General features: G+C 39.2%; 1 protein-coding gene, 2 long non-coding RNA genes and 1 other non-coding gene across 5 annotated transcripts; 3 read left to right on the forward strand and 1 right to left on the reverse strand.

Annotated features, from left to right (window-relative positions):
• Positions 1-3,724: 3,724 nt before the first annotated feature.
• On the forward strand, positions 3,725-4,567 carry LOC130140441 (uncharacterized). Its single transcript, XR_008818436.1, has 2 exons — positions 3,725-4,009; positions 4,085-4,567. It is a non-coding gene; the product is annotated as an uncharacterized LOC130140441 (long non-coding RNA).
• A 4,753-nt stretch (positions 4,568-9,320) lies between these two features.
• On the forward strand, positions 9,321-14,622 carry LOC130140369 (uncharacterized). Of its 2 annotated transcripts, none has more exons than XR_008818383.1 (2): positions 9,321-9,944; positions 14,331-14,622. It is a non-coding gene; the product is annotated as an uncharacterized LOC130140369 (long non-coding RNA). The 2 variants fall into 2 exon arrangements; XR_008818382.1 differs by having other exon boundaries at positions 9,321-9,518.
• A 3,883-nt stretch (positions 14,623-18,505) lies between these two features.
• On the forward strand, positions 18,506-19,873 carry LOC115687281 (photosystem I reaction center subunit psaK, chloroplastic). Its single transcript, XM_030612792.2, has 3 exons — positions 18,506-18,953; positions 19,084-19,167; positions 19,602-19,873. The coding sequence occupies exons 1-3, from the start codon at positions 18,873-18,875 to the stop codon at positions 19,827-19,829; spliced, it is 393 nt and encodes a 130-aa protein (XP_030468652.1). The 5' UTR covers positions 18,506-18,872; the 3' UTR covers positions 19,830-19,873.
• A 1,045-nt stretch (positions 19,874-20,918) lies between these two features.
• On the reverse strand, positions 20,919-20,991 carry TRNAR-UCU (transfer RNA arginine (anticodon UCU)). Its single transcript has one exon. It is a non-coding gene; the product is annotated as a tRNA-Arg (tRNA).
• Between the last annotated feature and the right edge of the window lie 635 nt (positions 20,992-21,626).

The raw sequence follows: 21,626 nt of genomic DNA on the forward strand, positions 1-21,626 counted from the left end.
ATTTTTTCTTGTGACAAAAAAAACTCCAAACTTGTACCTATGTGATATATTTACTCTCCGCCAAGGTTTCGTTATGATTTTTTGATTAAAACATCGTTTTTATTTTGCTTAGCTCACGTGGGAACCATGTCAATATTGTTTACTTTCTGGTGTCCATGAAAGCATATTTTTAATGATTCTCATTGATGGAGGGTAAATGTGTTATACATATACAAGTTTAAGGTTTTTGATGTTACAGAAAAATATTTATAGTAAATATGTCACAGTAGGCATAATTTAAGGTTTTGGGTGGCTTTTTCCTGCCTCTCGCCTCCGTCCTCCACCATCCGACCTTCGCCTCCCCCCTCCGGCCTCTGCCTCGTCACCTCAGCCTCGCGGCCTCCACCACCACCCTCCCACCTTCCGCCTTTGTCCTCCCGTCTCCGCCTTCGCCTCCGTCCTCCCACCTCCGCCTCCCCCTTGTGGCCTCCGCCTCGTCGCCTTAGCCTCGCGGCCTCCGCCTCGGCCCTCCCGCCTCAGCCTTGTGGCCTCCGCCTTGTGGCGTTAGCCTCGTGGCCTCCACCGGAGAAAAGTCGCCACCGCCCCCCGCTCGTCGCCTCTGCCCTTTCGTTTCCGCCTCCGCAATCAGTAAAATATTTGACTGTTGGTGTTAAGGTTTGACTGATCTTTCTGCATAATCCATTTTTTTTTCAGAGGTCTCTTAAGTTATATAACCCATTATTTATAAAGATGAAAGTGACTAACTGAGGAAATGATTCACAAGAAAGTTTGGAGGAAAAAATAAGACAACTAGAAATAGAATATTTTCTCTGATTCGTGGGTCTTAAATGAGGTAAGCAACTTTCTACACCATGCTTGTTGTTGTTAGTCAAGTAACATTCATGATAACTTAGGACCAAGATATGAGCAACTATATTTCTACTTGGGAATGTTTACAACTCAAAGCAGAAGTACGTGAAGCAAACCAACTTCGAATTTCATAAATAATGCACATGCACAAATCATAGATAAGAGTTATAGCATGCAACAAGCACCGATGTCTTTCATCTATCTCTCAAGAACAAGGATGAAGGCAAACTTGGAGATTTTTTCCTCAAAGAGATTGTGAAGTTCCGAGTTTCAATAACAAATCACTGCCACTTCAGATATACCAGATGAAGTTGAACAGGGGCCTTCGGTAACTTGAGTCAGTCAACCTCACTAACAATTAAACTCGACTTAGTCACGACCTGAAATCTTTTTGGTCAAGACCACATTCAAACATGAACGAGTTTCATTAACATCATCAAGCCCAATTTAAACACTTGACAAGCCCAACATTCCACATGAACTATAATCAAATTCAAGTTTGGATTTCAAATCAGTACTGAAATTAAAGATAAAATTGAAAATGATTTATCTTTGGATATGTGATGTGATTTGTATGTTTTTTTTTTAAATGTGTATGAGGGAATTTTCTGTTGCGTCTTTCTTGCTGGAGGGTTTTCCGCCAGTAGCATCCTTGATATCTATGAGTCGTTGTGTTTTTTTTTATTTTTTAAATTTGTAGATCTTGCAAGTTCACCACACACATTGCAATAGGCTTTTGCTTCCAAGTATGTGATCGTGCTTCAGAAATACCAACTTTTGGGAATGCAGAGACCTATAATTACACTCGATTGACTGGAATTAAGACATGCTTCACTACACTCATTTCAAATTATGATTGAAATATGCACACTTCACAATCTTTTACGGTCAGTAACTTACATTTGTACGAATTTTCGACAGATTATTCCGAGTACTTTGCTGCTAGCTCGATTTGTTCTCGAGACAAATGGGTATGACTCATCTTTTTAGAATTAAAGTTTGTTTTCACTTTATCTGCCTTCTTTAAATGATCAGATTTTTGCTTTTAAAAATTTGTAGAGGTTGTAGTGGATAATATCATTATGCATAATGTTGATAAAGAATTTGAATTTAGAATTGGCATAATATTTGCTAACGAGGATGAAGCATATAAGACATACAATGCATATGCAATTTCCAAGGGGTTTGGAGTGAGAAGAGGACAAAAGGAAAACAATAAAAAAGGAATATTGCGAACATGCACATTTCTTTGTAATTGTGAATGACACTCTCCACCAATCCTACCTCATGAACAAAGAGATGCTTATAGGACAGTAAAGAGAACTGGATGTCAAGCTTGTGTAAAATTCAAAATTGAAAATGGAGTTTGGATAGTTGACAAGTTTAAGGATGATCATAATCATCCTTTCATTGACGATAATCAAAAACACTTGATAAGATCATACAGGCACATGACAGATACTAATAAAAGCATTTTGATTTCTATGGCTGGAGCTGGTATAAGGGCTATGCAAGCGCACTCCTACCTGAGTGGTGAAGCGGGAGGACAAGAGAATATTGGCTTCACTTTACGTGATTGTCAAAATTTCTTACAATCAAAGAGAAGGGATTTGATTAGTGAAGGTGATTGTCAAAGTCTCATTAACCATTTTAATTACTTACAATCAAATGGAAGCAATTTTTCATATACATTTCAACTGGATGAGGAACAAAGATTGACCAACTTTTTTTGGTCTGATGGTGTATCCAAGCTGGACTATGAAAGTTTTGGAGATGTGGTGGTATTTGATACAACTTACCGTACAAATAAGTACAATATGATATGTGCACCTTTCGTTGGCTTGAATCATCATTGGAAGAATGTTCTCTTTGGTTGTGTATTTTTATTGGATGAAACTATTGCTTCTTTTGTTTGGGCATTTTGATCCTTTTTAGAGGCAATGGGCAATAAAGCACCCAAAACTACTTTCACCGATCAAGATCATGCCATGGCGAATGCCATTAAGACTGTTCTTCCGAATACTAATCGCCGTTTATGTGTATGGCACATTGCGAAAAATGCTACGGATCATATTGGGCATCTTCTTACAAATCCGAGTTTTCGCGATAACTGTTGGCATAAGCTTTTATATCATTGTGAATCCGAATTTGAAATGGAGAATGTTTGGAAAGTTATGTGTCAAGAATGGAGCTTGGGAGACCACAAGTGGTTAAATAACATGTATCAGCTGCGTCATAAATGGTGTCCTACATTTGGCTGAGATATTTTTTCTGCAGGAATTAGATCCACACAAAGAAGTGAGAGCACAAATAACATCTTTCAAGATATGGCATGCAAGACCATGACCTTGTCTGAATTTGTCAATCATTATGAGAAGCAACCAGAAAAAATGCGCAACTCTGAAGTTGTTGATGATTTTGAGTGTGCTCGAGGAAAGCCGGGGATTATGGTTGAAAATAGTGGAATTTTGAAACATGCTGCAAATTTATACACTCATGTCATTTATCGAAAATTTCAGGATGAGTTCTTGCATGCTTTGTCTGTGGGTGTTTGTAGATCGGAATTGATGGGCCAGTGCACACTTATATTGTGGCAACTGAAAGTAGTGAAAGGAGGCATGTTGTTTGTTTTAGTTCAAGTGATTTAACCATTACATGTAGCTGCAAGTTCTTTGAAATGTGAGGATGGTTGTGTTGGCATACTTTATGCATCTCGAGACATGTAAATGTTACAAGCATTCTTTCACAATACATTCTGAAGAGGTGGGCAACAGCTGCAAAACAAGGGACTTATTGTGTTGTTGGATAAAGCTCTCATGCTGTGGTAAAGTAAAAAACATTACGCTTGAAGAGATTGATGCAATTGGCTTTCAGCGTTCTGAATATTAGTGCAAACGATGATGTTATAGAGGAGCTTGGAACTACAACCTTGCCGCGTCTTCGCTCCCATATCACAAACAAAATGCAATCTTTGATAGGTAATGATCATGTTAATTTCTTGGTGGAAAGTGATGAAGCTGAAGATGTAGAAAACTGTGAAATTCAAATACTTGATCCCCTTCGAAGAAGACCAAAATGTGTAGCAAACACTCAGTTGAAGGGTGCTAATGAAAAGTGAAAGAGAAAACCATCTTCATGCGCAGGAGGCACCTCACACAAGGTATGATGCTTGTTTAATTTGTGATTTTATCAATGAAAGCCATGAAGTTATTATGATACTCTTCCTTTTTTGCAGGATTGACCTTCGGTGATCATTGACTACGATGGGTAGATAGCGAATTTGGTGATTGGTTATCCTCCAGTTTTGATTAAAAGCATTAACAACTCTTTAAAACCTCGGATTAGGTTTTTTATTGATATAATGGGGAGACAACTCGATGAAGCTGCTGATTATCCTGACTTCTTTCCCCATAGTTTGAAAATAGACTAGAGCGACGTTACAAATTTTTGAGCCAAAGGAACATCGGCTGTAGCATGAGCGAGATGCTGGATTGTGATCAAAAGAAGTTCTTATTGAAGTTCGGTTTGATTGGAGGATTCACTTGAGTTAATAGTTACATCTTTTGTTCATTCTTACAAATTTTTTGTAGAATAGCTTTAGCTGTTATTCTGTATCCCTGATGCTCGAGGTGAAGTCATCTTGTATGTGGTTCTAGTCAAACAATTTAGATGCTTAACGAAATGATCCTTTTGGCAAATTCAGCCCAAAATTTTGGTATCTAATGTGTAGACTCGTTGCGCGGCTTTAATGGTGTTGTTTGCAGGTGGTTTGCTTGGCATGTGTGGTTGATGGGCATACTTCTTATGGAGATTGGATCGAGCGATGTATTGTTTTCTCCATATGTGAGATGAAATGAATGCTCATTTGAATGCACTGGTACACTTTGAAGCTCACGGATCCACTGGCTAGCCAAGCCAAGTGAATGCGATTGCCAAGTCTATAATTCTAGGGTGCCTAGCATCTCTAATTCTTGTTGTGAATCCATCATGGTCTAGTGTGGATGGACTGGGAGATTTATAGTTGATGAATGATCATTGTAGATGACTTGATGAATGATCATTGTAGATACTCTGAATCAATGCATATGGTTTCAGGTTTAAGATTGGCGGTCTTGATTCCTGTCAAAAACTTGTTTCTTCCTTAAAGTTATTATGTAGCTCGAACGTTACACGTCAGGTGTTATTTCTATGCGACCAATGCTGAGTTCTCCTCCCTTGCAGTCTACTTATAATTAGATGTCCGATCCAAATTGACCCATTAACTCATTTATGACCCATTTATGCGTAATGTAATTTTCTTGACCCATATCCGACCCAACCCATACTCAACCCATACCCGGTCAGATCCATATTGCTAAAACACTTCCATATTTAATTAAATCTAGGAAAATTCATACCCAAACTGAGATGAGAGTACGAAGTGAATGAGCGCAAGATTGAGTGAGGGCGAGAGAGATGAGTTAAGTTTAAATCAGTTGTAAACTCATTTATGACCCATTTACGACCCATTTATGACCCATTTAATACTAATATTAGACTCCTACCCATTTATGACCCATTTACTAATATATGGGTTAAGAAATGGATTTATGACCCATTTTGACAGGTCTACTTATAATGGAAAGAGTGATAGAGGTGATCCATCGACTTGGCCAGAAGTGGAAGGGCCATTAACGGTAAGAAATTTCTAGACAGAAAGGCAACAAGATGGTGAGAGGATGAACTTGCGCTAGTTGAAAAATCGATTGTGTATGTCTTTTATAACCGATAGAAGGGGCATGAACTATAGAGATGTTAAAGTCGCAATGACTTGGTAATCTAAATACTGGCAACTATGGTCAGTTTTGTTTTCATAACATGCCATGTTCTATTGTTAGTCATTGTAAATTGTATATTCTATATGAAATTTTGACATGTAAATAAACTTTCTGTCATTCAGCTCCAGATGTATTGGCAGCTTCTCAGGAATTGCCTTCAATCACTGATGTGATCATAAACCTAATTCATGGTGCTTGAAAATTGGAACATCTCGACGAATCTAAAACGTGAGAGAAAGAACTCTGGGAGGAATATCAAACAAACACGTTCATGTTATTACAGACATCGAATACCACGCACACTTCAATTTGATAAACCCATTTACATGACCAATTATTGGATAATGAAATCTCCAAACGACTGCACAAAGAAGAAATACGGTCTTTCCAAACATTATTGTCTTTCCATAATCAAGGAACAATTCTTGGTTAAACTAGCAGCAACAGCAGATAGTCTCCAAGCAGCACTCGCAAGTCTCAAAGCAGCAACAGCAGTAGCACAGCGCGAACAAACTGCACGACCAAACTGCACGACCAAATTGGCTCGACTATAAATTCAGGAGAGCAGGAGGGATAGTAATAGACTATGCACTGGCAAAAACACAAAACTATGAATTCTCATCTAAAGTATCTCCGCCACTGTCAGATGCACTAAAGAGTGCCTAAATCAACATGCAATTACGTATTCTAACAGAGAAAAAGCCATGAATAAATTGCAGGCCCCAGTCAACTTCCGATTTACTGAATCAACTTCAGCAATTAGACACTATTCACAGTGGAATTGTCTAAATCACAAAACTCAGAAACTTGTGCTCTAAAGATGCTGGGTGATAACATTTTTCAGGCGTCAGGTAACTGAATTCAACTATCTCACCTTTCCTTCACCAGAAGAGCCTGCCACGCTTTTTTCCAGCCATCACTTGCACATTAGAGCTGAGTTTCCATGCCTTAGGTTCAGAAAAACATTCGAGCAAGTTGTGGCTATGGTCTATCTCAGGTTCAGGTTCTTTCATTTTGCTCATTCTTTTTCTAGCCTTTATTTGGTTTCGTCACCGTTCCAAGAGAAAGAGAACTTACATGAGTGGAGAAGAAGATGATCCAGCGATTGTAGAAGAATTCGAGCAAGTATATATGAACAACCGCAAATCACTAACTGAAGCTTTACTTATTGCTAGTGTTTGAGGTCTATGAATACCCATCTCCCTAAGATAACATTACTATCCTGTGAAGAAATAACCCATTCGTTAACAACTGGGGAGTTCACTCATAATCGTGCAGTACATGGCTGACGAACCCGGAGGTTCTCTAAGCTAGAAAAAGTAAACTGATATATGGCGGACCAATTTCCACGATCGCCCTTTGTTGTTGAAAATGAGAAATAAGAGCCAACGTCTTAACTTTTGTTAAGCTGATCATAGTAAAGTAAAGCAAGTTCTACATAACCATCAAGATTAACTCCTATAATTACCTATATAGTAACATAGAAATCACAATTCCAAGAAGGAAAGATACGATGACTCCATATAATATTATCATTGACATAATAAAGCCTATTTTTCTTCTAATTAACTTCAAATCTCCTTTTATGATTGCCAATTCTTCATTTTCGCTTGATGCCTCCCTAGAATTGACTACGTCCACATTTTTAGGCAGATTTTGGCTGAACGATATCCTCGCATTCCTCGATATAATCTTCAACCCATTGTACAAACCCCGACAATTATTTGTCTGAAAAAAAAATTAGTGTAAAGTAATATCAAGTATTACAAATGTCACACATGCTACATGCACGATATGGTAAATTGATACACTTACATTATAAGTCGAAGCATAATATAACCTTCCTCGATTAATAGGATTTTTTTGCACTTTTTTTACCGTGCATAATTTCCCTTGAGGACATGGACATATCTTGGATGGAAAATCAATCGACCAATTTGAAAATCCTCGAGATGCCATACTAAAGTAATAATATCATATAATCAAAATTAAATTAGGTTTAATCAACAAAAGTAATCCAAGCAAATAAATGTAATAGATAACAAAACCTACAACAATCTTTTTCCTCTACATGTTCCTGTCGATCATTTTCAAAATCTGTCAGCTCCACTAATCGTGGCTTAAAAAAGCTTGCCTTATAGAATTAACCACAAACACAATGATAGAATTTTTCCCAGTAAAATTTGACTAACAACAACAAGCATGGTGTAGAAAGTTGCTTACCTCATTTGAGACCCACGAATCAGAGAAAATATTCTCTTTCTAGTTATCTTATTTTTTCCTCCAAACTTTCCTGTAAATCATTTTCTCAGTTAGTCACTTTCATCTCCATAAATAATGGGTTATATAACTTAAGAGACTTCTAGAAAAAATGGATTATGCAGAAAGATCAGTCAAACCTCAACACCAACAGTAAAATATTTGACTGATTACGGAGGCGGAAGCGGGAGGGCGGAGGCGACGAGCGGGAGGCGGAGGCGACTTTTCTCTAGCGGAGGCCACGAGGCTGAGGCGGGAGGGCGGGGGCGGAGGCCGCAAGGGGGAGGCGGAGGGCAGAGGCGAGAGAGCGGAGGCGGAGGCGGGAGGACAAAGGCCGGAGGGTGGAGGCGGAGGGCGGAGGACGGAGGCTGGAGGGTGGAGGCGGAGGTGGAGGGGGTCTTGGGACCGAGCCGCTGCGATCGGCCTTCCGCTTTTCATCGGCGGTTTCCGGAGCCACTGACGATGAAAGTGAAGAAGAAAAGATAAGAACAACGATGAGATGAGAGGAAGCCTTCTAGGAAGGGAAGGAGAAGAGTGAAAAAGTAATGAAATTCAAACTAACGTGAAAGAGAAAAGAGAGGGAGAAGGGGAGAGAGACACAACAATTAATGCACGCATTAATTGCTTCACTTCTTTGCTCACACCTCCTCCTATAGGTACAGGGGAGAGAGAGTGTTTTTCCTAGGGCGCCAGTGGAGGGAGGAACCAAACATAACTTTATTTTTTTTTATTCCAGGTCAGTATCACATGACCTATTATCAGTGGTCCACGTGGGTTTATAAATGCCACGTAGGCACGTGATGTGATGTGCATAAACCACTAAATATTGTCTCATTTACCCGAGAAGGGGTCACACAAAGCCTATATGGTTCATAGGATCTTAACCCATCCACTGGTCCAATTTATCAATAATGTTCTATCATTTTATTGTCCCACTCAATTACAAGCTCGAGTCACTAAGTTCAACCTCTCCTCATTCTCATATGCAGGTAAGGGGAAGAGGAAAGAGATGGGGGCGCAACTAGGAAGGTCTAGTGGCTTGCCGGCTAGAATCGCTCTTGAAGGTAGGCCACGGGGTCACTGGCGACGTTGTGGGCGAAGAACGGTCGAGGTGGCGAGAGGGTACCGCCGAGGCTAGGGGCCTAGGGCATGGCAAAGGATTAAAAGGAGAGGGAGGGATGGGAGAGAGATCAGAAGAAGGGGAAATGGGAGATTGAATGGATGGCTCAATTTCTCTTTTGTTGTCTATTGGAATGGGCATATGGCGCGAATCTAATAATAGATGGGGTGGTGACAAGAAGTAGCTATAATACCAAGGACAGTACTGCTTCTCCCCCTGGGGTGTTGAGGGTTCCTTTTTTGCCCGAGAAGGGGTCACGCAATGTCTTCCCCTTCTTCCATCGTCTGTTCACCGTCGCCGGGAAACAATCTCCGATGATCGCCATTTCGGACGCACGAGATACCGTTGTTCGTCGCTTCGGGCGCACGAGCCATTGTTGTGCGTCGTTTCTCCGCCGTGCCGGAAGACAGCCTGGTTCCGTTGCGGTCCTGTTCGTAGACGATCGTGAAGACTTGGCGCTGCTTCCAAACCAGGTAAGACTTCTTTCTCGTGTGTACACTGTTTTTGGCCGAGAGAAGTTGATCCGATTGCCGAGTTTGTGGAAAATTCTTGCTAAAATGCGACTGATCCGTTATAGAACAACTTGATTTAGATGCTTATACATCGCTCCTCGATTGAGAATCATGTTCAAATCAAACTGGAAGTTCGTCCTTTAAGTCGCGCAACGCCCGTTTGACAAAATGCTTAAATGAAGAACCGAATCGATTTATGTGAAATCGATGCTTGGGGCTCGTTCTTTTATTCTTGATTTGTTCTTTGATCGATGAATCACAATACTGAATCCGTGTTTTTCCTTGATTCTGTGGCGTTCATTTATAACGGTCCGGCCATGGATGAGACTTCCGTCGGAGATATATTCCCATCGCCGGAGCTAAAGCCAGCGGTTTGAGGCCGCCACAGTGAGTTCTCTATCCTTGTTTCGTGTGTTCATGAGTGCTTAGATTTAGCGTGTTGGATTAGATGGAGATTGGTGACCGATTGAGAATAAGTGGCTCTATTTTTTATTGTGGCCGATGTGTGATGAGGGACGACGGTGGCTGTAAGTTGTAGTCAACGGAAGTTCGGCGGTGGCTGGAATAGATGGCCGATGGCGAGGGTTAGAGAATCGGTGGTAATAGATTCCCGACGGTTTTGGTGAAGTGCAGTGTAGAAACTTCGGTGAAGGCATGAAGAAGAAAACCAGAAAAATAGAAATAAAAAATAAAAAGAAGAAGAAACAAAAAAGGGGAAATAAAGAAATAAAGAAATAGAAAATAGGGATAAAAAAAGGGAAATAAATTAGAGTCGGGTCAGATCTTGTTACTCGGGTCAGATTTGAGGTCGGGTTGGAGGCTGGGCTGCAAAAAGTGTTCAATGTTGGTGTGATTGGGTTGAACTCGAAATTGGGACAAAATAAATTAAACAAATGAGGTTAGAAACTTGGGCTTGATTTGTTGTGATGGCTCATCAGAAGAGACCCAAATTTAGACTGGGCCCAAGGACCGGTCCAAATTGCGAGTCTCAGTCCGGGTCAGACCGGCTAATTAGACCGGGTTCCTTGACAGGGTCCAGAGTCCTTTTTTTTTTTTTCCTTTTCGAAATAAAAAATATAAAATAGAAATAAAAAATTTCAGAAAATTCAGAAAAATAAAAAATGTGAGAAAAGCTAAAAAAAAATGTAGAATTCTCTTAGTTTAGGGCTTTCAATAGACACTTTAGGCTTGAACAAAAATTGAATCCAAAATTGAATAAGCCTTTAGGGCTTTACTTTAGGAATTTTTTATTGCTTTTTCTTTTAGAGATGATGCTAGGTCGTTGTTTGTACATTTTCATTTTTGATTTCAATTGATTGTGCATTTTAAATACTTTCTTTGTTGTTCTCTTTAGAATGATTAGGACAAAATTTCAAGATTCTCGATTAGTAAAAAAGACTACCCCTGCATGTTTAGGTACCGAAAGTGCATTAGTTAAAAAAACTAGTGTAATCAAGTCTCCGATCCCTAAGAATCTCTGGTTGTATGCATCGAGACGATACTTTCACGTCTCGATTTTAAGGTTTCTAGCCGATCTTTAATCGTGGCTAGTGGCGATTCTAAATAAAGTACATAAATTTAGACAACTAACGTCACGCGAGGTACGGACTGAAGGAGTGTCTCGTAAAGTACCTCTAAACCTACTTCTCCCGAGGCAGCCCTCAAGGGGTAGGTCACGACATACAAAGCCTATATGGATTAGAGGGTCTTAACCCATTCACTGGTCCAACCCACCAATAACATTCTACCATGTTAATGTCCCACTTTGTTACAAGCTCGATTCACTAAGCTCGGCCTCTCCTCTTTCTCAAATGCGGGGAAGGGGAAGAGGAGAGAGATAGGGGTGCTTCTAGGAAGGTCCAGCAGCTCGGTGGTTGGCATCGCTCTTGATGGTAAGCCACAAGGTCACTAGCAACATTGTGGGCAAAGGAGAGGTGGCGGGAGGGCACCGGTGGGCTAGGGCATGGCAAGGATTAAAAGGAGAGAGAGAGAGAGAGAGAGAGAGAGAGAGAGAGAGAGAGAGAGAGAGAGAGAGAGAGAAGAAGAAGAAGAAGAAGAAGAAGAAGAAGAAGAACGGAACGGGAAATAGGAGATTGAATGGATGGCTAAGTTTTTCTTTTGTTGTCTATTGAAGTGGCGCATGAACTGAATTTATGAGATTTTGTGGGACACACTACTAACTGTTATAAAAACTTAAGCTGTTAGATGAAGGTGTGGTTTAATATTTAATTACTTTAACACTCCTCCTCACCTTAGTTTGGTCTTTCAGTCTAGTACTAAATGTTGACATATTTAATTGGGGAGACAAATGGCGCCTGGAAAGATTTGAACTCAAGACCTCCAGTTATGATATCAAATGAGATTTTGTGAGATTACTGCTGATTGTTCTAAAAGTTTAAATTGTTAGATGAAGACGTGATTTAATATTTAATTACCTTAACAGAATCCAATGGTAAATGGGGTGGTGACAAGAAATGGGTGCAATACTTAGGATAGTTTTACTTCTCCCCCGTCAAGTACCCCCTCTCTCTCTCTCTCTCTCTCTCTCTCTCTCTCTCTCTCTCTCTCTCTCTCCGCACTATCTCCTCTTCTCTTTCGCACAAATGTCCGTGTGCCCTATTGCAAATTTACTTTAAACTGCTTAAATTCGTAAACTCACCAACCCTTTTTCAAGTATCAGTGCAACATGACTTTCTAGAAGAGACTATACTCCAATAAAATAAGTGTGTGAATCAAATAAATGAATATTTTCCCACGGTCACCGCCATCACCACTAATATGATAATAATGACAAGGGAAAATGATACAAATAGTTTCTGAACTTTGGCCCAATATGCAATTTGGTTCCTGAACTTTTAATTTGTTCAATATAGTCCTTGAACTTTATGCTGATGTTCAATTTGGTCCATAAACTTTCAATTTGTTCAATGTCATCCTTGAAATTTTGGTACATGTTCAATTCAGTTCCTAAACTATATGAAAATGTTTAATGCAGTCAAATGGAACATTAGCCTAAAGTTCATGGACTACATTGAACAAATTAAAAATTCAGGAACCAAATTACACATTGGGCCAAAGTTTAAGGACTGTTTGTGTCATTATCCTTAATGACAACCTTGCATTGGCCCTTGGTGGCGATGTTTTTCCTTTTGTTTGTCCTCTTACTTTTTAGTTTTTATTGTTTTCGTTGGCCATGTTTCCTCGGACGGTGTCTTCATCATCCCCTTTTTTCCCTCTCTTCAGAAATTATTTTTTCACCTCGCAATCACAAAACCCTAGAGAACAAAAGCGACATCCTCAAAAATCCTGTTTTGCAAATTTCCAGCTCTCGTCTCTCTGCCAAGGGTTGGTGAGTGTTAGGGGTGTGCAAAGGAACCGGGAACCTCCCGCACCGCCCGGAATCGGACTGCCCAAAATCAGACAAGAATCGGTGATTCCCATGGGGACCGGTTCGGTTCCCGGTTCTAGGTGTGGAACTGTCTACCCTGACCGGACCGGACCAGTAATATATATAATTTTTAAGAAAAATTTCCAACAAAAAAAATATTTTAAGAAAAATGAAAACCATAAAGTCTCTAATTTAAAGCTCAAGACTCATCAATTAAGTGCTTGTTTTGTCTCACACTCACTTTGTCTGAGTCATATCTCTATCTCTCATTCATGGTCTCGACTCTTACGCTCATTGTCCATCGACTTATGGCATCCACTCTTAACTCCCATCAACTCACGGCATTGCCTTCGGCCGTTCATCACCTCCCTCTCCCGATCTTAGTCATCTCCATTTGCGTGAAGCATGGTAGAACTGGTTCCATGGATACACCCAAGAATCGGACCAGACCAGCGGTCCGGTTCTCGGGTGGATCCATGCAACCAATGGGCGGTTCCCGATTCTAATATTTCAAAACCAATTCTTCGTAGGCGGTTTTCGGTTCTATGATGGGAACCGCCTATCCGGATCATGCTCACTCTAGTGAGTGCACGTGATGCATGATGCTGCAGTGACGATTTCTTTATTCACCACAATAATGCCAATAATTCATTTTCAAATTATATTTAATTAATTCTTGAGTGGAAGTAATTGGTTCCACATTTATTGGTGGGACTAATGAGATGGGTTTTGATTGCGTATGGATTTGGTGGGGAGTTCGAGCTTGCGAACGCGTTTGATGCTGTGTTGCTTGTGATCTCTACAGTTAAATTAAAAGTGTTCGAAATTCAAAACTCACCAGTCCGTGTGGCCATTGGAGGAAAAAGCTCCAGGTTAGGGTCTAGAGCTAGTGGCCATGATTGAAGCTGGGAAACAACCTTTGGGATTGGTAAGGTTTAATATTGGACTCGACCCTCCATTGTACATGTCCTTTTTTGACAAAAGAACAATGTTTGAACACCCAAGACATATAAATAAATGGATGGGTATATAATAATGTATGTGAATGATTACAACGTAGTTTAGGGTACGGCCCTTTGTTGTTTTTGTCTCCAATAAGAGAGATAATCTACTCACAGGTTGATTTTATTTGCTTTGGTCAAAGGAAAAATAAAATATATCCCAGATCTTACTCGTGTCATGATTTTATCCCCACAAAAGGAAATTGCTCTTTGCTTCATTGGACCTGTTAGAGATATGCGTGGGAAAGTTTTAGACAAAAAAAAGTCCTACATCGAGGATGTGGTGTACGGTAGAGGTATTAATATCTTATGATTGACTCATAACATATTTTCTTAAATTTTTTTTGTTAATATTGATCTAATTGGATATATTGATGATCTTAGACTTGCACTCCCTTGGGATGATCTCTCGGTTAAAAGTATCGGGTTTCTACTGCGTTAAACTAACAAGTGGTATCGAAGTTGATGATTCGAAGATCTCCACATGAAGCATGCCACAGTTAAGTAATGCAATACAAGCTGTTTAGAGACCCGTTCATGATGTGAAGTGAACTCATGATCTTGTGAAACCACCTTGGTAGTCCTGAACTTGAATTCTGATTTTGATTAACATTCTAACAATAAAATGTATTTAAGGCCTCAATAAAGCACCCAAATTTTTATTTGACTTTTTTTTCGGGAGAATTGGTATAGTTGTATTTAATTGTTATGACACTCATCGTTATGCAAAAATTGGAATTCGACCTAAGATAAAGCATGGAAACTAATCCTAAATTGTGAGGAAAACGGTAGTCTTGAGAATGTTAAAGTACATAACTTATTGTTCTAACGATACATATGACTATAGTATCCCTACCGGTTTATCTAGAAGTTTAAGTAATCGCATGTGAAGGCTTTATTCATTGAAATTCTCTACCAATTAGCGATGCTCTTATAACTCTCCTTCAAAAGGAAAAGAGTTTGGGTCCTGTCGATAAGAATAGGGATAAGTCTACTAAAAGTCCTACAAATCATCACAAAAGTGCAATCAATTCATAAAACTTGTTAAGTTTTTGCAATCAAACCTTAAAACTTGTTAGCATTTTCTGTTTATCAGGTTGGACGGACTTAATAAACAAACTTGATTGCATAGACTTGACAAGTTTTATTACTTAATTGCACTTTTTGAAAGTAGTAAGACTTTCTGACTAAAAAAAAAAACGAAAGTAGTAAAACCTAATTGCACTTTCGTGACAAGTTTTAATACTTAATTGTACTTTTTAAAAGTTTTAGGATTTAATTGTACTTTCGTGATAAATTTTAGGACTTCGTGTACACTTATCCCACAAAAAATAAGGTAACTTAGTTATAAAGACTCGATTGACTTGACAATTTATATATATTTATAATTTCCTGAATATTTTTCGTTTTCTTTTTTTGTTTTTTTTCCTAAAAAATGGGGGATACACATGGTCGGCAGCTTACCAGTCGCCGGCCACAGGCAATCTGACCTGAGCGTGTCGGTCCGAGTCCATAAATGGACTGGGCTTTGCAAATAAACCCAGTCTGGCAACCCTAAAAGAAAAAAGCAAAAAACTAAGCCTAGCCCATAACCTATTACAAACCTAAGCTATAATTAAATTAAACCGGCCCAATAGAAACCAAAGCAGGCCTAGTCGGCCAGACCTGTGAGCCGGGCCCGACCCAGTCCAGGCCTAGCCGACCCGACTCCCTCTCGTAACTATTTCCCCAGTAGCCTCGCGGTAGCTCAACGCGACGGAGATGGCCATGGCAAAGAGATGCTGCTTGTCTCCGTTTGGCCGAGGATGCGTCGCGGGCCGACTCGGCCCGGTTACCACCTAGCCGGCGACGCCTCATCGGCGACCACAGTGGGCGCTGCTCGAGCGCTCAATCTGTGAGATCCATAGCCTCTGTGAGCTGCCACAATGGTGGCCACGGACTGAGAAACATCGGCCATCCTGACGATGACACCTTCACCTGGGTCACCGTTCTGTAGCCGATCCCGATGCCGCAGGTCAAGGATACCCCCTCTCGGCCAAACGCAAAAACAGTGGGTGAAGCGGCGGGGACGCATCGAAATGGCCAAACGGCCGACACCCGGCAATGTCAAACGCCACGGGGATGCCTTGACAAGGCGAGGCTGAACACTGACGGCTCAACTCTGACCAAAACAACTAAACAAAATTGGATCTTATTCGGGCATTTTAACAACAATTAGAGTGCACTACCGAAACAAGGGGTTCTCGGCTCAATCGTGACTCGACTCGGGGCCGGGCCTCTCGACAGACAAACAACAACACACACAACAACCAAACAAAGGATGGACGGAAGCTAGAGTTCGTGTGAGGCGAACAACCCTGATCCCCCCCCCCTTCTTTCTATCCCATTTTTTTTAATTTCTTGGTAAAACCTATTTCTACTAATGCAAATGCTCCTAGTGACTATATGCTATGTAATTTAATTAATATTTTTGTTTAGAGATCAAAAATCAATTCCTAATTTTTCATGTAATAAATTACTAAATAGGATATTAAAATTTAGGTGTCAGCAATACTCTCCTTTTTCAATTTGATCTTCTTCAAATAGTTTGAGATCTCTCATTTTGCTTAGAAGCTTCTTATTTTTTCTCATTGATCTTTCAATGATTGTAATGATAAATTTTAAAATTTCTTTGGTCAAATGGATCAGATCTTGTCGTTTCTTTTGGCTAAAGTAGAGCAAGAAAGCCCAAAATACATAGGATTTGAGATAGATTTCATCATGGCCTTGGAAAGTGAGTTGAGAACCTAACGACAAGGTAACATGTTTATCTTGAAATTCATGATTCGTCCCTTTGAGGCTCTAAGGATTACTATACGGAGATTGTTGTTATTACTACTCATTTATATGTATATTCATTACATTCGACAGTATAATCCATGAAATACTATAATCCGTGAGCTTGACCATAATAACTGACATCATCTTGCTTTTGTGCTTCTCAGTGACCTGAGTGAGAGATGAAATTGGATTGAGGCAAATTACGATGTGCCAAGCTATATTGGGTCACCAAGAGGTGGTTCATCTCGACTTTCTGTGTTCTAACGAGTACAATTCCAGGATTGATAATACTACCCGGTGCAAGATATTACATTATTTGAGGGAACCCTAGATTCTATCAGAGTGCTATAATCTCATAATGACTCTATTAATAAGCCCTCAAAGTCGAAGTCTACCGTCTTAGATATATTAAGTTTGTCACAATCATTCATCTTCATTGCTGCGATGAGACGTTAATCTTTGTCCCAATGTTCTTACCTTAATTTTAATCTACAAATCAAATGTGCATTTAAATAAATTTATAAAAATAAAAACATAAAAAAAGAGCGAAAGGGGAAAAGAAAAGAAAAGAAAAGAAAGAAAAAATAAGTCCGACCAATCAATTCACATGACCCAATTCACACAAAAAAAGAAGGAAAAATTCGGAATTTTTTTTAAAAATGCAAAAATTATTTACGTTGACACTGACCACGCACCCATCATATAGGACGGCCAGTGTCTACGTCGGTGATTTCCGGTCAAAATTGGCTGAAAGGAATAAATTAGCAAGCTATCCAAATGTTTATGACTAAATTTGTACAATTGAAAGGTTTAGAGCTGAATAGGCTGGCGCACAATAGGTTTATGATTTTATGGACAATTATTCCTTATACACAATGAACACATAATAACACAACTAATCCAATTCTACATATAAAACATTAGATACAGTAAGGCAAAGATTAGAGTTGGGGTGAACGAAATCTCTTCCAAAATCAGATTCTAGATTCCTAAATATTATTGTTTTCCGAACGTTGGCTAATTCGATCTTTCTTCGTCTCATTGATAATTTGGCCCATTTAGTTTCAAACTTTTCAATTTGGCCCGTTTAGTTTTAAACTTTTTGACAATTTGTCAATTTAGTCATTCAGGCTAATTTTGGCCGAATACCATTGACGCGGATGCCGTTGTCTTACGTGGCATATCCGATACTGATGTAGATAATTTTTTCAATTTATAAATAATTTTTCTGAATATTTTTTTATTTGATTTGATTTTTCTTTTCTTTTTTTTTTCTACTATGGCCAGCGAGGGCCGCCTTGCCTGCGGCTGGCGAGGACAAGCCTTGCCCACTACCAGCAAGGCCTGGCGACCCTTGCCGGCCACAATGGAAAATAAAGAAAAGAAAAAGAAAAGAAAAGAAAAGAAAAGAAAAAATATACAATAAATTCAGAAAATTATAAAAAAATTATCCACGTTAGAGGTTTCCGGTGTCCATGTCAGCGGTTTCCATGTCAGCGGTTTCCTGTGTCACATAAGATGATCGGTGTTCATGTCAGCGGTTTCCGGTCAAAATTGGCAAGAATGACTAAATTGGCAAATTGTCAAAATTTTAAGACTAAATTGGTCAAATTGAAAAGTTTAGGACATAATTGGTATCCGTACAATAAGTTTAGGATTTTTTTGGCGAGTATCCCATATAATTTTGCCTTTTTTTTTTTTCAATTTGGCCCTTGGACGGCACGAGTTTCATGCAAATTAAGCTCTTCCATCATTCAAATATAATTTCCAAAAATAAAAGAAAGAGAGAATAAATCCTATGCTGGGGGACATATTACTATCATATCCAGAGAAATACGTCAAACGACCGAAACCTTATCCAAACCGGTGAACCCAATGGCAGAACGCCACGTCGGCGGCAAAGATCGTGATGTATCCAATGCTGGCTGTCTGAGGCCACAGAATGCTCATGTGGCTGTGATGCAGAATCTGCCACTGAGTTTTGCTTATAACCCTTTTGGACTGCACAAAACTAATCTGTAAAGTCAAAATCATCAAATCACAGCTTGAAGAAGGAGAGAGACCAAGAAAATCTGTAGCTCGATCTCTCTCAGTTTCAGCACAACAATGGCAACAACAGTCATGACATCTCTACCTCAGTTCAATGGCCTCAGGCCCACTGCTTCAGCAGCTCCCGTGCAGAGTCTGGTAGGAAGCTGACTCTCAAGAAACTTATTGGGTTTGCATACTGATAGATTTGCTGCTTGTGCATTGCCCTGTTAGTTCATTTCTGCACCAAATCTTAAGTAGGTCAAATTCGTGTTCGTGCCCATTTCAGGCTGCGGTTGTTCAGCCGATGAGGCGCAAGGGAAAGGGAAGGTTGGGCGCTCGCTGCGACTTCATTGGTTCGCCCACGAACTTGGTAAGCTGCACCTAAGCTTACATTGCACTTCATCATGTAATGTTATCTTTTTCCGGAAAATTCAATGATACCCAATGAATTCTTCCTTCTAAATTGGACTTCTTTGCATTTCGCCCGAGATCATGGAGATTCTCCGTCTTAAAACCGCGACACCTCGAATCCCGTATAATTTTGCTAAAAGAAGGGATTATGGAGTGATGTGTAAATGTGGAGTTTGTCCTTTTAGTGGAGCGAGAGTTCGTCCCACGTGGATCGAATCGGGTCATTGTAAAGGTGTTAGACTAGGAACTGTAAATATTATGTATGGTTCGAGATCGGACTGAGCCCGGACCTGATTCGACCGTCTTCGGAGTCCAATTTGTTTCGGGTTTTTTTTGTTAGAAACTCAGATTTTGGTGGATTTGAAGAAACGGGTGCATCATGTGTATGTGCAGATCATGGTGACCACAACAACCCTGATGCTGTTTGCTGGGAGGTTCGGGTTGGCGCCGTCGGCGAACCGGAAGGCCACCGCCGGTCTGAAGTTGGAGGCGAGGGACTCGGGTCTGCAGACCGGCGACCCGGCCGGCTTCACTCTCGCCGACACCTTGGCTTGCGGCAGCGTTGGCCACATCATCGGTGTTGGGGTTGTTCTTGGCCTCAAGAACTTGGGTGCCCTGTAAAAACAAAATTGTTGAAGAAAAGAAGTTGCACTAGTTTTGTTCTAGTTTCATGGTCCTTCTGTCCATACTTTGTTCTCTCCAAGTAATATATCTCTTTTCTCCTATTTAATTAACATTTATTTGAAAATATCAATTATGTCTAACATGTTAACACCCCCGCCTGCAATTCATTTTTTTTTTTCTAAATTAAACTTCAAGTTATCTCATATATGATTTGGATAATCTGTTCTGGCAATTAAATTGATTTGAAAAAAAAAAAACTAATATTTCACCGATTTCTCAGTTTGTTCATAGATTGATAAATTTTTCATCGTGCCCCGTCTCTTGTCCATTTAAAAAGTCTTCCACAATGAAGCTATATGCAACAATTATAAGAGAAGGATTGAGTTCCGGGAGATTATTTGCTAGAAAATCAGCAAAAAGGGAAAGGGTTAATATCATGAAAAATCCTAAACTGGTACATCTGTGATAAATTTATCCAAAAATAATTTTTTTACTACAAAAAAACCCAAACTGTAATAAATGGAAGGTAAAACCCCAAACTGGTATACCCGTTAATTGCCATGTGTCATCTAACTTAAAAATTTGACTGTAAAATTCAACGAAGATTAACGAAGGGTAAAATTGTCACAGGTGTACCGGTTTGGGGTAAATTTATCTGAGGTGTACCAATTTGAGATTTTTCATAGTATTAACCTAAACGAAAAATATTTTCTTGATCTTTCGCCGTCTGTATCGCTTGAGAAAATGATCCAACAGACGTTTCCGTTGTCGATAAATATTAACAGCAAAAACGTTTAGCATGTTCGACGATAACGTTCTCGTACATTTTCCATCGCTTCAGTCTCATAAGCCGGGAAAAGAATAGAAAAAACATCCTTCAATCATTTATTTATTAACAAGCACATTTGTTTTATTCAGCTCCGTTTTTCAGCCTCTAGTATTTAATTTTTTTTTATTTATTCTAAAATAGTCATTAATGATTTCAAAACGTATAATGCAACTGAGATTTTTTTTCTTTGATGAGATAATTTCACCTAATTATTAAGGAAATTGCAAAATAAAAAAAAATAAAAAATGAGAAGCAGGCACGCCCGGTGGGACTCGAACCCACAATCGTCTGATTAGAAGTCAGACGCCTTATCCATTAGGCCACGGGCGCCCAGTTGCACGAATTTTCGATTTTTATAATTAACTTGTAAATAGACAAACTGTTTTTTACACAAATTTTTTTTGTTTTTGAAAAGATGCGGTAATATTTTATGCTACCTAGCAAAGAGATTGCTTTTAGTTTTGGGATAATTACAAAAATGATTCCTGAACTTTGGCCCAATGTGTAATGTTGTTCATAAATTTTTAATTTCTTTTAATGTTGTTTATGAACTTTTGGTAAATGTTTAATCTAGTCTCTACACTATATAAAAATGTTCAATGTTATCCTTATGTTAATTTAATTGGATGAAATTTGCTGATTTGGCTTCCAATCGGATAAGTTTGAATGGTGGAGAAAAAAAAAAACAGTACACATGGATTATCCACGTAAAATATTCAACTTAAATCAAGATATAAAATCCATGTCATCAAAAAATATAGATAATCATTTTTCCAAGTTGAACAAATTAAAAAAATTAAAAGGAATATTATATTCCAAAAACAAGGATTATTATATTCTAATTTGAGTTCAATCTCTTATGTGGATAATTCATGTATAACCTTTTTTTTTTGTCAACCGTTCAAACTTGCTTGATTGGAAGTTAAATCAATAAATTCCAACTACTTGAATTAGTGGAAGAAAAA

Source organism: Syzygium oleosum, unplaced genomic scaffold (genome assembly GCF_021117445.2).
Source record: "Syzygium oleosum isolate NSW1041296 unplaced genomic scaffold, Sole_v2.1 Sole_v2.18, whole genome shotgun sequence".
Classification (NCBI taxonomy): Eukaryota; Viridiplantae; Streptophyta; class Magnoliopsida; order Myrtales; family Myrtaceae; genus Syzygium; species Syzygium oleosum.